We start from the raw sequence: 15,173 nt of genomic DNA on the forward strand, positions 1-15,173 counted from the left end.
TAGCTTTGCGCGAAATTCAAAAACAAACAAACTATTACTAAAAGTTCATGGCTTAAGTCTAGAGGGCGTACATGAAATTGGTTAATTGGTGCTAGGTGTTGCCAAGTCTCTCGTATAAGTTATAATTAATAATAATATTAATAGCGTAATCAGGATAATCTTCAAATTTAATTTCCAGTATGTATTTTGTGTTTTGTTTTACATATTATTGCTGTTTGGCGAATACTTTACATAAGTTTAGTTTAATCGTTGGCCATTCTGATCCATACAGCTTAGTCGGAGTCTCGCTAGTACTACGTGTACGACTAGGAGGGCTAGTGCTGTACAAATTAACTATGTTAACTGTTATCAATACCATTTATTATTACTATACTCGTGTTAATGGTTACACTAGTGATCTAAACGTCGTATCTGTTCTAAAACTTATCTTACTTACCGTAAAAGCTGTAAATTGAAATAAAATTACTAGCTGTAGTATTAGTTTGCTTACTATATTGTTAACTTGTTTAATACTAAAATTTTAGGGCGTCCCGAGGAATGACGGGGTCAACCTGCGTACGACTGACTTTTGAACCCACAGTTTACTTTAACGTACGCTCACAGAAAATTAAATTTAGCGCTTCACAATTTAAAAGCTACTGTATTTGGTGTTGTAGTTTTATATTCATAACTTCTTTCGTTTGTTAAACATTGCTTCAATTTCACATGAACTTTGCATTAAGTTTGCATAATGTATGGATGCATCTCTGATTTCTGAGATATGAAACATCACTAGTTTATCAATAACATTATTAAAAATATATTCATATAGTAGTATCATTACAGTTACAATAATTTATAACACTAGACTCGTACCATTACTAGTTACATTGCTGTATCTTGAAAACCAAACATTTGAGTTAGTGCTTTAGGCCCAAAAAACCACATTTTGATTAATCTAGCCATGATGCAGTCTTGATAAAACAGCATAGTACAACCAGCTTAAAATCAAATAGCATTTTCATATGTTATGGTTCATTTACATTTATATAATGTAGCCTACCAAAATGTCAAAATATGATTAACTGAAAATGAAGGTGTGAAGCAGGAAAGAGTATTGCTAGGCTGAGTAGGAAACTTTACCAAATTATTTGATGGAATGCAGTTTGTAATTGAAATTAGTGCTACAGCTTCCAGTTACCTAAACAGAAGCTTTCCTTAATCAGCTTTCACTTATTTACATTACAGATTTGAAAGTCACTGCTGATGTGTATTACATGACAGGCTGTACTATTGCTGTGACTAGTTTGGGCTAGGCTAAAGGATAGACATTTAACACTAATTGATATTGAAGCTGCATTATATTATTAATTAAAGATTAAGGTAATATTTTGATAAACTGCAAAACATGTACTAGTTTCTGAAGAATAAAAATGTTATATGCTAGTAGTATTAACACAGTTTTTCTCTTCAGAACAAAACGTTGGTAAACCTCCACTATCACACCAAATACTCAGTCAGACAACAACTACATTAGGTAATTAAAGTATCTAACAAGCTACCTTTAAAAAGTTGTTGTAGATGAACAGTAGCTTTGCATGTGTTGATTTTGTTTCTAGTCTGTTATAGGTATACAGTGCAGTGCATATCAGTACATAGTAGGTTTAAGAACTGGGACTGCATGTTGAAAGGAAAGGTGACAGTGTTTCATCATTTGTAGCAAGGCCTTCTTTAGCTTAGAAGCTGAAATGTCATCTTTTTTCTTCAACAGTCTGCTGTAGTCCACTGAAGTTCTGTAATCTTCTATTTCCACAATGCCTTATGATTTAGAACAATTACTTTATTGTTTGTCTAATCTGCTTGCCAAGTTTTAAGCATGGATCATCATTTTACTTGTGTGTCTGTGAAAATATGTATAGAAATTCTAGTAAACATTTGTTAAAGCATCCTTCTGACTTGCATGCTGAAACTGCATATTTTAACCATATTTTCATTTTGCCTAGCCTGAACAGTTGGCTTGTGATCAGACAACGTGGTGAATGTTTTTGTTAATTTGTCTCATTGATTTTGACAACTGTTCCAAGTCCACAAAAATCCAGTACATTTCACAAAAACTACTTGCCAATCCACTACTCTTAGATAGATGGAACCAGTTTGTTATTCTGTTTAAACTTTACATCTAATGATACTCAAGAGCAGAATTTTGTTCTGTACCTTTCAGACTAGCTACCACAATGGATTAATATGCTCTTGCATGTATGATTAACTCTTTTAGTGAAACTGATACACATATGGATTTTTCCTTTTAAAATCCCATTGAGAGATGTTGGATTCTTTAGATTTTGTGGTAGTGTTGTCCATTGACATTGCACTGAGTCTTGTCAAGAGTAGTACAGTTATTTTGACCTTCCATGAGTTGGTTTTCCTCAACATGTCAGAAGGGCCTGTATGAATACATCTTGCTGCTACAGCTGAGGAAAACTCCAGATTATTTTATAGATTTACTGTACATACCAGCTGCAGTAAATTGTTAAGGGTGACTTGATTTCTGACATCTCGGACATCAATTAAGATAGTTATAGGTTTAAGAATAAAGAAATAATCCTTCTTCACTAGACTTTCAACTGCTAAGAATCAGCTGTTTACATGATATACTACATTGAAAAATAATAGGCTTGTCATTTAAAGTTATACATGATTCAATGAAGCATTGAATGAAGTTTGCTGTTCATGAAATTAGTGATTAGTGTGTAATTTTAATTTAGAATAGTGGTTTTACTGTACACTTTTAATTTATAGCCTACATCACTAATATTTTTTACAGGCTAATATTATTGGTGATTTTAACCTGGTAACAGGTTATGGAGTCTTATACTGTAGATTTATTCAAAATAAAGTAGGATAGCAAAAAAAATTAGAATTAAAAATTAAATTTTTTTAAGCTTTGTTTCATTTCAGCTCTGGAAAAGAATAGGAATGGTGAAAGGCTTGCCATATTATTTCATGAACATGTGTGTGTCTATACATATATATTATCTAGTACTTCGTTCTTTTCACAAGATTAACTGTTTTTGCTCATTGCTGAACACTGTATGTAAAGTTTTTCATTACTCATGCCACAAGCCTTGTATTGCAATCAATATTAATATGGCCTTCCATTCTTTTATTTTGCCTGTCCCTCGAGACGTATTTCATTGTCCTTTTGGTTGGCAGTCTGATTTGTTCACCATTAACATTACACACCTTTTATTCACCATATTTTTCCTTTATCTGCATTGCTCATTCATTCCTTCCTAAAATTCCAGTGGATCATGATGTTAACTCCTTATTTTCATTTATTTCCCTTCCCTCTGTTTCTCATCCCTAGCCCTCATCTCACAAAAAGCTTGTGGCATACTTAAAAACATTTCCAAACAAAGGGCAGCAATGAACAAAATTAGCTAATCTTGTGAAAAGCACTTGTTGGAAAGACATTTTCAATCTAGGAAAATTATAAAACGTGTATTGATTTGCATCATATAAATTAAATAATGAGATTATTAATCATGTGGTAATTTTTTTTCTTTAGTTTCAGTTTCTGTGTCTTCAGTATGTCTGAGGATATCATAAAAAATATTCATTTTAAACTTGCATCTGTGACAGATGCTATCAATAACTTGGAAGAATTTAGAGGATTCTTGCATGAAAATGCTCAAAAAGTGAGTGTTTATTTTTCATTTTGTTACATGTTTGATGGTTTAATTTTGTTTGTTTTGTGAGTGTTTATTATTCATTTTGTTACGTGTTTGATGGTTTAATTTTGTTTGTTTTGTGAGTGTTTATTATTCATTTTGTTACGTGTTTGATGGTTTAATTTTGTTTGTTTTGTGAGTGTTTATTATTCATTTTGTTACGTGTTTGATGGTTTAATTTTGTTTGTTTTGTGAGTGTTTATTATTCATTTTGTTACATGTTTCATAGTTTAATTTTGTTTGTTTTGTGTTTAAGTGCAAAACTGAGCAGTGAGCCATCTGCTCTTTCCTCACTGTGTCCTCTGGTGAGATAACAGTAAGTCTGGAATTTACATTATAATTAGGGGTTTGATTCCTCACAGTAGACACAGCAGTTAGTTCAATGTGGCTTTGCTATAAGAAAACACATGTACACTCTTCTCACAGCAGGTATTGAATTCCATTTTTTTGCAATGTAAGTCATGAAGCTTAGTGCTATGAAACTGAGAAATGGGAGTTCATCTATTTATTTAATGACCAGTTCAGTAATTTAATTTTATTTTGTTGAGGGCAGTACAGCAGTAAACACTCAAGTGTAAGATATGTGTCTTTATTATGCATTTGAAAGTGAGCATGCTTTATCCTTGTAATCAGACATATTAAACTAAGTTATTGAAAGCTCACAGTTATCACACACTCTTTTGTATTAAAAACAAAAAAAGCCCAAAAAAATCTCTCCTTTTTATAGAAATATTAAAGTGCTTGTCCGTACGTTAGTACTGGAAATGTTATTTCTTTTGTTTTAATTATTTCACTTCCTTAAATATTTATAGTTGAGGCCTAATACCACTTGTAGAACTACTCAAGTTAAGAGAAAAGCCTATATAATAGAAAATGAAACTTTATCATTGTTATTAATTATAATTTGCGAAACATCAGTCTAACGGTCCAGTGGTTCTTAACCTTTTTCATTGTCTTACCACCTGACACTCTCCAGGGTATTACCGTGACCCCTATAATAATTTTTGTAATGGTGAACTTTGTGTAAAGGTAGAATAAAACAAAACTATATAAAGATCCTAATTTATTGAAAATGTTACAAATAAATGACCTTGAGAAATGCTACAAGTGATAAACAAATGAAAAAAATCCATGGAATTATGGAACATCATACGAAACCTACTTATTCACTCAGTGTGAGGGTTGATATAATATATATATATATAATGAGAAAATATACTAAATATGATGAAAACTTTGATATTTAAATTTTAAGTTCGATGTATTAATATTATATAGTTAAAAATTTAGGCAATTCAAAACGTTGTAATATATGAAAATTTTTACTCAAAATTAGACAGGTTGTTGCTCAACAAGCATCCCGACTCAGTTCAACTGCTGCACTTCAGCGTGTTTCTCATTGGTGGGCAGTTGCACGCACTTGCCACAAAAGCTACAAATTGCTCCGTGATTTCCCCAGTAATTCCCAAACTTTCTGTGACCCCCAAGAAACTTCAAACGACCCCCAGGTTAAGAACCACCAGTCTAACCTAACAAGCTTGTTTCTGGCTGGAAAAAAGAGCATTTGCTCAAAATGTCATCATATAAATAAATTACTCCTATAGTTTTTAAAGTTGATTTTTCTCTGAAAGTCTAATTTTTTATATTTTATATAGCTTAACACTGATTTGTGTGTTTAATTAATTTTATTGTTTTTCTACATGCTTTTCTCAACAGATGAAAGTAATCATAAAAGAAAAAATCAGTGAACATTACTTCCTCATGAGACAGAGAGAGGCAGAACTCATGCAAGAAATAGATGCCGTAACATACGGCCAGCAGAATCAGCTCTTGAAGAACATTTTAACATTGTATCATCTAGTTGGTGAGCTGAAGTTCAAGATGAAAGCTCTTGACAGAGGATTAGTTGACAGGTTTCTGGACACAGAAGAACATAGAGTGTAAGTATCTGTATTTAACATATGGCTCAATATCTTAATCGTTTGGCAACAACATAACTGTGCATATACTCATATATGCTGAACTATTTGTGCTATTTTGTGTGTCATTTTGTTTTTAATTAAGTATAGGAAAATTGTGCAGGTCAGAAACTTTTTGGACTTAATTCACAAAAAAAATGCATACTTTAATGATGTAGATTATTTGATAGTTTATGTTATCTACATTCAGACAATTCTTGATATGGTCTTTAAATATTGTGCAGTTTTCTTAAACATCAAAAGAACAACTGAACCTTACCAGTTCAAGAGTTTCATAAATTACTTGTTCATGCACATTGTGTAAGCAACCGTATTTATGTACGGTCTTTGGTTATAGCATTCAATGGTAATGTAATCATAATTACGGGGAGGTACTAAATTTGAATATGGTGAGCGACATCCTGGTTAGACTGGTGACTGGATCAACAGAGCAGCGGGAACTTGCAAACTCGTTGGGTAAATGCTTTATTTTTATAATTCCAGTATGATGGCACCTCGAGTTATTGTAACCATAGCTTACTATCTAGATTGTTTTAGTAATTACAAGTTTATACCACAGGTAAGTGGATACAATTCATATTCCTGTTGTACCAATGTTTCATTTGCATAAATCCAATATGGCAGCACGTCAGATAACAGTAATGGTATTTTAAAATGATTGAAAGTTCTAACATTTTAGATCATAGAAGAGCTAGATACATTCTCAGTTGCTAGAGTGCAGCAGTATGTCTTATATTGCTAAAGGTATTAGTTTACTTGATGAAATAACAAACTAGAACTTTGACATATTTGTCAGTTCTTTCATACACTGATGCTTTTGAGCAGTGGTTTTTTTTAAACAGATATCTCATATATAAAAATCTATGTATAAAGAACATGGCCATTAAGATTATTTCTGTACATGAAAGATTGTTCGTTTAAGGATCTGTGCCATCTCTATCATCCATATTCATCCCCCACTGGTACAGCGGTAAGTCTTTGGATTTACAGCTCTAAAAATCAGGGGTTTGATTACCCTTGGTGGACACAGCAGATAGCCCAATGTGGCTCTGATATGAGAAAACACACACTCAACCAAATTTATTTTGCTAGTCTTGTGGCTTTACATTTCCACATCATTTAGGTACATGCATATCCACAGCTCTGTGTAGACCAAATCTTTTTTAAACCTTTACCATCCTCCACATGCTTGCTTTTGGTGTGGGAGAGATTGTCTGTAACAGCTGTAGTTGGTCCTGCAAAACTTACTTCCAAACCAGACACTGGTTATTACACTGAATTTCTTTTTTAATCCTTATACAATTTCACTAAAACAAAGTCACACAAATGACTATCACACAAAAAAAAATGTTTTTGAGAAAAAAAGTTGATCGATTTTTGACCTTTGCATAACTTTAGATCACAACAGCTGTTCAGGCTGAAAAGTATTTAATTTGTTATTTTGTCTGTAATTAGTTTCTTGTAAATCAAAGATATTAGGTGATTTGTCATGGAATGACCTGGAAGAGAAATATTTTTTCCTTCATCTTACATAAACTTTACGTAAACTGGGTGTATGTAAGTACTTATTTCTCTTTAGATAACTAATGTTATATGACTTTTTGTTGCTGTTTTTTCAGTCCAAAATTACAACCACCTCAAAAAGTTGATGTACAGTTTGATGATGAATGTCTTAAATCATGCATTCTCAGTTTTGGCAAAGTAGAAATGACTGAGATTAGTCCAAGAAGTTTGGCCTGTAGTAAATTATCCAGAAATATCAACTCCAAATCACTTTTAGAAATTGACCATTATAAGGTATGACTTGTATACATCTGTCATAATTTAGTTATAATTGGGCAACTTATAAATTGTAATACATTCGTGTTATATTAGCTGAAGTACATGTGTATCATTTTTTAAATAGCACAAACTGTCTGTAAAGCTCTTACTACAGTTCACCATTTATAAAAACATGTAAACAGTTCCAACATTACAGTGTTGGTGCTTAAACTTTATATTTGTGGCTGTATAATTAGGCCAATACATAGCAGGGTTCCCATGGGTCCTGGAAAACCTGAAAAACCATGAAATTTCAAAGGGGTATTTTTAGGTGATGAAATTCATTAACTTTTACGTTTTAACAAATGAAGTGAATAAGTATTATTAAAACCATGTATAACATTTAGTGCTAATTTCTCCAAGCAAAGCTGAAACCTAAGTGTAGCAACTTGGTATTTCTGCATTGTGTTTAGCCAATCAGAATTCACCATACTTTAATTAGTTAGTTAGTTTTTGAATGGAAGGCAATTATCCAGGAAGCACAGGATTTTCTCAAGCTGACCAATCAGCGATAAGCTTATATATGGTTTGGTTTCATAGTTCCGTTTACCAGTATGTCAGACTCATTTTGTTTAAAATGTAGGAAAACGGCTAAAATATATGGAAAGAACCACTTACAGTTCTGAAACTTCTGGTATCGTGTAATAATTATCTTGATTCTGTTATTTAATTATTTTTACATCATTCCAGGAAAATGTAAATATCAATATGTTTGGTACCCTGTATCATAAAAAATATATACAATTCTTTTATCAGTTTGGAAATAAAACAGAGAGAAACACCTAAAGCTGTCACATGTTCTAACTACAATATTAGACTTAACAAAGTTTTTCACAGTCCTCGTCTCTTGGAAAAAAAAATTCATTTGAGTAGAAGAAGTGAAAGATACAATTCATGAAAGTGTAAATACTAGCTAGGACACAGTCTCTGGGATTCTTAATTTTTAACATTTTCTCACAAATTGATTAGTTTCACACACAATTACAATTATTGATCATTAAAGATATGAATTGGTATATGTTATGGATATCTCATGTTCTGTGTATTGACATATCTTTTGCTTTTTCATGGAGGTATTCACACAAACATTATTTCGATTTTAACACACTTGTTAGTGGTATTTGTTTTGTTTCTGTCACAGAAATTTTGATATTTTGTTAAGCAAGCAGTTAAATAGATGAAAAGGATTATAACACTATATTTTGACAGTACTGATATCTGTTTTTTGACATTATAAGATACTAATTTATGATAAATTCTTTGTTTACATTTTAAGAGTGGTTTTAGGTTTTTTCTGTTCATATTTTCTATCATACGAATGAAGTTTTGATTGCAAATTAAAAAAAAAACAGTGGGTAGTAATGTGCATTATTTGTTAATTAAGTCAGTTTAAAACTGGACATGAGAAAATGGTTTACCACATTTGACGTGCAACTTGTGTTTCTCTTTAGTCCACCATTTCACAAGAAAGTACCAAATCTCTTGTCCAGCAGTGGCTACAGACAGTGACACAGACCGAGCCAGTGTCTGACTCCGAAGAATTTGTTTTGGTGGCAGAAGATCAGAAACAGTCTTTGCTGACGTCCTCGGATTCTATAGAGTTGGTTTCCCAACCTGACAGCCAAACAACTACTGAAGAATCAGAGAAGAACCTCTCATTAAAGGTAATGAAACAGCCTTATGATACTTCTTATTGATATTTTGTGAAATATAAAACCATATTTTAGTTGAAACATAGAGAACATGGTGATATACAGGTTTAAGTATCTTTACCAACTTAGCTTGTTTTATGTTTACTTGTTGTACAGAACGATCACTTGTCTTGCAACTGTCTTTCACCTATCAGTGTGGAGATAGAAAACCTGGACCTACTGTCTTGTCTTCCAAATAATGCTTTAGGATCTGACAGGCCAATAAATCCTCAAGTTACAAGCAGATGGTTGCGAGGAGACAGGATCTATTCCAGCATCACTTCTGTAGCAGAGGTTTGCAAAGCCAATGAAAAGTGCCAAACATTTAATAGTTGTGTTTGTGAAGAGAACTGTCTTGTTAATGCTGTAAGAAATCAAGTATTGAAAGATGATGGTAACAGTGTGGATAAAATCCATCTTCAGGATCACATTAATGAAGTTATCAAAGATAATGTGTATACCACTGACTCTTTGCAGTTACTTAACAACAAACAACAAGACTGGTTACTGCCAGTAGTGACAGTCATGCAAGATAATGTTCAGAAATGGCTTACAAATGATTACGTCAAGAACACATCCAAGCTGGTTCTTCCAAAATGCTTCCAGAGTTTAAATAACACAGAATGGCTTTCCCAAAGTAATGCTGGCATTTCCATTACAGAAAACATGATAGATGTAAATAATAAAACAAACTGTATTGAAGATGTAACAAGGCATGCTTGCAGTCTCTCAGATAGAGACGTTTTAACGTCATATTATCAACCACCTGTTGTGTCACAGTGGTTAACATCAGATTCTAATGGAGAGTTTAGCTCTTAGCCTTAAGACTGAGATCTTCTGTAGTTATAATTATAAATGAAAGAGAAATCACTAAGATTTCATCAAATTTTATTAAAATTTATCAGATATCATATGAAAAATTGGATAAAGAAAATTAGTTATAATAACGGTATCTTTAGCTGACATTAGCATGTTTAAAATTCATTTCCTGATGCTGTTACCACACAGACTGTTTAATATATTTTTTTAATTCCACTTTCTGTTTATCCAGATGTGGAACAGTATAGATTAGGAATAGTTTTAAAACACTTATCAAAGAAAAAAAAAAAAGTCATTCATTAAGCCTTTCACAATGAATGAGTTAAAGACTTGCAATCATTCAAGTTAAAAGTGACAAAACACAACTGTAAAGTTCTTGTTTTAATTTTTAAAGGTTGCGAAAGGTTAATTAATTTGCGCATATTGGGCAAACATTTTTAGGAAATAACAGCTTAACTGCAAGAGTTGATATCAGTTACTAAAATGTTGATTAATATCATTGTACCACATTTGTGTGTGTGTGTGTGTGTGTGTGTGTGTGTGTGTGTGAATTACAAAGCATTTCATATTTATCATGTAAAAATAAGAAATGTTGTTTGCTTTTAAAATTGAAAGTGCAACTAAATATTTCAACAGTATGTTCAGAAACTTGAGGGTAAGGTGCACTTAAGTTACTGGTTTAGTATTTTGTCTGCTTTTCTGAGTAATCCAGTATTATTTCAAAGAGGTATATCATATACCCATTTTTCTTTATCAATTACACTACGTAACATTTTTTACTTTTTCTTGTTCCTGGACAGAAAGTGTTCTTTCCCAATTGCTTATGCCTAAATTAAATGGAAAAGACCTATTTTTCTCTTTAACCTTTGCTTTTGTGGCCTGGAAGCATATAACAAAAACATGATAGGTGACTATATTTGGGGACTGATACATGAAAGTGATTTACATTACAGTTGCAAATCTCGAAAACCTACTAGCTTCTAAAAATTTTTGTTCATTTTTGTATAACTTTAGTGTAAATACATGTAAATCTTGATTCATATGTTGTTTTATTCAGACCTTATGTAAATGAAGATGTGCAAATTTGCCCGTTTTTACATAGAAAATAGGTTAATTTATAAATTTCATTATCCAAGTCACAGAAGCAAAGTCTGAAGGAAATAATGGCCATTTTCTGTACTTTTACAACATAAGATATTAAGAAATAACACATACTGTCCAGGAACAAAATTTGTGTTACGTAGTGTAATAGTTATTATTGTTTGCACGTAAATATTATTGGTTAAAATTTGATACCCTTTTCTAATATTCATTCATATTCTTAAAGAAAGGGCACAGATTGCAGAGCTGGCAAACTTGGTTTGAACCCAAGAGATTGCACAAATTATTCCCTACACTTTAAACTGTGGGAGCAGTGTATAAGGGTGACAGTCAATCCCAAAGCATGGTCAAGTGCTCCTGATTGGCTACCTTCCTCAGAATACACAGGGCTAATGAAATATGCATTTATATTTCATTGTACTGTTTTTATTTTAATTCTTTTGTGTGTGTGTGTGTACAAGGCAAAAATATTTCGCTGGCTGTAGTTTTATATATATATAATTGAACATACATTTAAAGACCTGTAACAAGTTAATGCACAGTTTTAGTATTATTTTAACCTCTTACCTCCTACTTTTGATAGCAACTTAGTTTACTTATACAATAGTAGAATAATAACTTTTGTTTATTTGTAACGTTATCTGCATAGACATAATTAGATTAACTTCTGTGGTTGTTGGCAAAAAATCTCACAACTGATTTTAAGTAACATTCTTTTAGTTGTTAATAGATACCTCAAGAATGGTATGAATGAACCCAATTAAAGAAATGTTTTCAAACTTATACTATATATTACAAAAGGTTTTGAGTTTATAAATGTAGAATGTAACATATTTACATACATAAAACTTCAGTAGTAGTAGTGTGTGTTTGTGGGGAGGTAATCATTCTTTGGAATATGTATAAATATGTATAGACAAATAAGTTTGGAAATATTCAGCACTATGCATATATTTTTATCCACAATAATTATTGAAAGTTCAAAAAGGAATTATTAAATATATCCATAGACAAATGTTTATCCGTTTATGTAAAAATGTATATAAATCTTTGAGTCATGACATTCATTAAGACATTATTAAAAAAATTGTATATGTGTGTCTAGTTTTGTTGAACTAAATTTCAAAAATTAAAAATATTTTAATTTTTTTACCACACTACCAAACCACTGATTTAAGTATTACTTTCTAGAATGGATAGCTGTAATTTTAAGGTTAATGTCATCCACAATAACAGGTCTTTTAAAAATGTTTTCAGCTATAAATATTGTGAACAGTAATATTTAATGCAGAGTTCTAAATTTATTGAAAGATAATTTGGAAATCTTATTAGTTGAATATTATGTATGTTCTTATCATTATGTGATAGTTATGTTGAAGAAAAATAAAACTTCAGTTTGTTTTTTCCTCTGTATCTAATATATTTTATTGAATGCTTCTATAAAAGAAAGGGTTGAAAAAGTTAACCTTAAAAATTTACATTTGTACAATTACAAAAACAAATTTGCTTACATTTATTTAGTTTTTTTGCACTTTGAATTTTGGTTGTTCACAATACAGTTTTTCTCTATGGCACTTTTTAGGATAAGAAATAGCATATAAAAAAAATATTCCAGGATCAAGACCAAAAAACCACTTGTGTAGGATAAACTGAGATCAGATTCAATAAAAATATGATTTGTTAGTTAACCACAAGTTGAGATAAAATCACAGTAAAATCATATGCACCAAAACGTTAAAATATGCCTGCAGTATACGTGTATAATTTGTCATCAAGAATGTTTAGAACCACAAAAAATGAGATACATGCACATATAAAAATATAGATCTTCAAGTATATATATATATGTATATATATTATACAGTAGTAAAAATTTAGTATGTACACAATAAGTGTATAGTACAAAAGTTTATACAGTAAAACCTTTTTGGAAATAATTCTGTGTTGTTGTCAAATACGCTCCTCTTGGTAATTTTTTGATTTCTAAATTCTGAACCACATATGCATATAATCTATACATAATTTCAATTTATGAATAGCCATACCTTTGAGAAGTTATCACAGACAAGAAAACAGACAAATGTTCATTCTGTGGTTCTGTTTGGAGTCTAACATGACTGAAGAAATTGTACAAAGAAATGTTTCATATTTAAAATAAAGCTTACTTAATAATGTCTTGGAGATCTGTGATCTATATACTTTACTTAAATCGAGCTAAGTAACAAGCACAATTAGCACAATAAACGGTTGGCGGAACCACTACAGCTTTGTGACATAGGTTGCAAAATGTTTCAGTTGATTGGTTGCTTGAACTAAGTTTTGGTGGTTGTGTAGTCATCCTAAGAGTTGCCTTATCACCAGATCCAACACCCAAAACTTGTCGTTGCATAGAACTTTTTTCTGCTATTTCTTGGAATTGTGTATTTGAAGACATCCCTTTTCCTCTGTCCTCATCACACTCCACCAAAACAACACAATCAGAAAATGTCACACACTTCTTAGCATTTGGTTTCTTTTTTGATATATCAACTAAGGAAGGCACACTATACGAATTTGGGACTCCTTCTGAAGTATAATTACATGAATGTTTGCATTTTACAGTCTGTCTGGCCTGGGAAGTTCCCACAGAAGATATAGGCTGTGTTCCAGCCTCCTGTCTTGTATGTCCTAGTAAACTTGAGTTCTGTTTGTGGTAACCAGGAATAAAGTCAGACACGTGAGAACTTGAAATTTTCTTCATTTCAGGTATTTTACTTCCACTCTCCATTTCATAACTTACACACGTTGGAGAAAGCATTTCATCAGAAGACTGCCACTTGTTTCGTAGCAATCCAAGACGCTGAAGGGTGGTTTCATAATCAGGTGGTTGATCAACTATTTTAGGATCAGTAACTGCTGAACAAGCCTCCCAGCTCTGGAGTTCCTTTTGTTTTGAAATCTGAAGAGAAGACTTATGAGATAGAGCTTGTTTATAATTACCACTAGACTGTGAATAACTGCTTTTATTCTCATCTTTAGATATATGTTCAGAGGCAGGCTTAAGGAATGATTCAATTCTTGAGGCTAAGACTTTCACAGATTGAGGATTATTCAAATGAGGCTCTCTTTCTTTTACTCTCTCAGTAGCAGTAGTAAATCCTGTTCTGGGTCTCTGTAATGGTGGATGAACATTTGTACTCCATTCACGATTCTGATGGACACACTGCCAAATAAAAAATCTTAAATTTAGATTTTCTTGTACATACATTTAACAAATTACAAGTCTTGTTTTCTTTATTGACAGTTTGTTACTATTGTACTTTAAAACGTTAGTTAACAATATCCCCTTTTTCTTTTTTTAGCCACAGCTTGTAGAACATTTCTGAGATTTTTCAAATGAAAACTCTTAGCTCATAGCTCCATTATCTCTTAACTGATTTGAGACCCAATTACAGTTTTGGACTCCAGAGGTCAAACCCTATCAAATGGTGCATTTGGCCATGCCCAAGGTCTCATAAATTAATTTACTCCAATCCTGCCTAAAATAATTTCAATTTGAGGGTAGGCTGGTAGAGGTCCTGATGAGTAATAAAACTGGATCGTGTGTAGTTGTGCACCATGATTGGTGTTACTGGTGCACAAACTAAAACTAATTAAAGGGAAAGAAAAAGGTCTCACGGATTAACGATTAAATAATTCAACCAAAAATAACTTCAGTTGCCACAGCTATTGAGGATTCCCTCTTGTTTTTATGAAGAAAGAAGTAAAAACTACTAAAAATTATAGATGTCCTTCAAGTACAATGGATAAAAAAAAATGAATTTTGAGTTTTGATATAAATATTAAGTTTTCTCCTTTTCAAAGGTAACTTGAACATCCTTAGCATTAATAAAAATGTTGTAGTACCAAACACGCATTAAAATGATTTATTTGTCATTTAAATATTTTAATAAGAAACAAATCCAAGAAAAAGTTTTGAAAACATGGGAACCTTACCTTAATGGATTTTGGAGTTTCTGATAGAACAGTGTGTGGAGACTTATTTCTTGTATTCTGTAATTCCCCTAAAAAGC

The 15,173-nt window shown here is 31.8% G+C and overlaps 1 protein-coding gene and 1 pseudogene across 2 annotated transcripts in view; one reads left to right on the top strand and one right to left on the bottom strand.

Annotated features, from left to right (window-relative positions):
• Positions 1-54: 54 nt before the first annotated feature.
• On the top strand, positions 55-12,526 carry LOC143234374 (uncharacterized). The gene is made up of 6 exons (XM_076471681.1): positions 55-177; positions 3,548-3,677; positions 5,427-5,650; positions 7,309-7,486; positions 8,962-9,174; positions 9,319-12,526. Exons 2-6 carry the CDS (start codon positions 3,570-3,572, stop codon positions 10,018-10,020), a joined length of 1,425 nt encoding a protein of 474 aa, XP_076327796.1. The 5' UTR covers positions 55-177; positions 3,548-3,569; the 3' UTR covers positions 10,021-12,526.
• Positions 12,517-15,173, bottom strand: part of LOC143234372 (uncharacterized) — a 42,853-nt pseudogene continuing 40,196 nt past the window's right edge. The window contains exons 16-17 of the transcript XR_013018639.1: positions 15,097-15,164; positions 12,517-14,323 (exon numbers count right to left, since the gene is read on the bottom strand). The product of XR_013018639.1 is annotated as an uncharacterized LOC143234372 (transcript). The remainder of the gene's footprint in view (positions 14,324-15,096; positions 15,165-15,173) is intronic.

Source organism: Tachypleus tridentatus, chromosome 12 (assembly GCF_004210375.1).
Source record: "Tachypleus tridentatus isolate NWPU-2018 chromosome 12, ASM421037v1, whole genome shotgun sequence".
Taxonomy (NCBI): domain Eukaryota; kingdom Metazoa; phylum Arthropoda; class Merostomata; order Xiphosura; family Limulidae; genus Tachypleus; species Tachypleus tridentatus.

Coding starts and splice junctions, on each gene's coding strand:
- LOC143234374 (XM_076471681.1), top strand. CDS start 3,570: ATGTCTGAGGATATCATAAAAAATATTCATTTTAAACTTGCATCTGTG. Junction 3,678..5,426: donor TGCATGAAAATGCTCAAAAA/GTGAGTGTTTAT, acceptor TTTTCTCAACAG/ATGAAAGTAATCATAAAAGA. Junction 7,487..8,961: donor TAGAAATTGACCATTATAAG/GTATGACTTGTA, acceptor GTTTCTCTTTAG/TCCACCATTTCACAAGAAAG.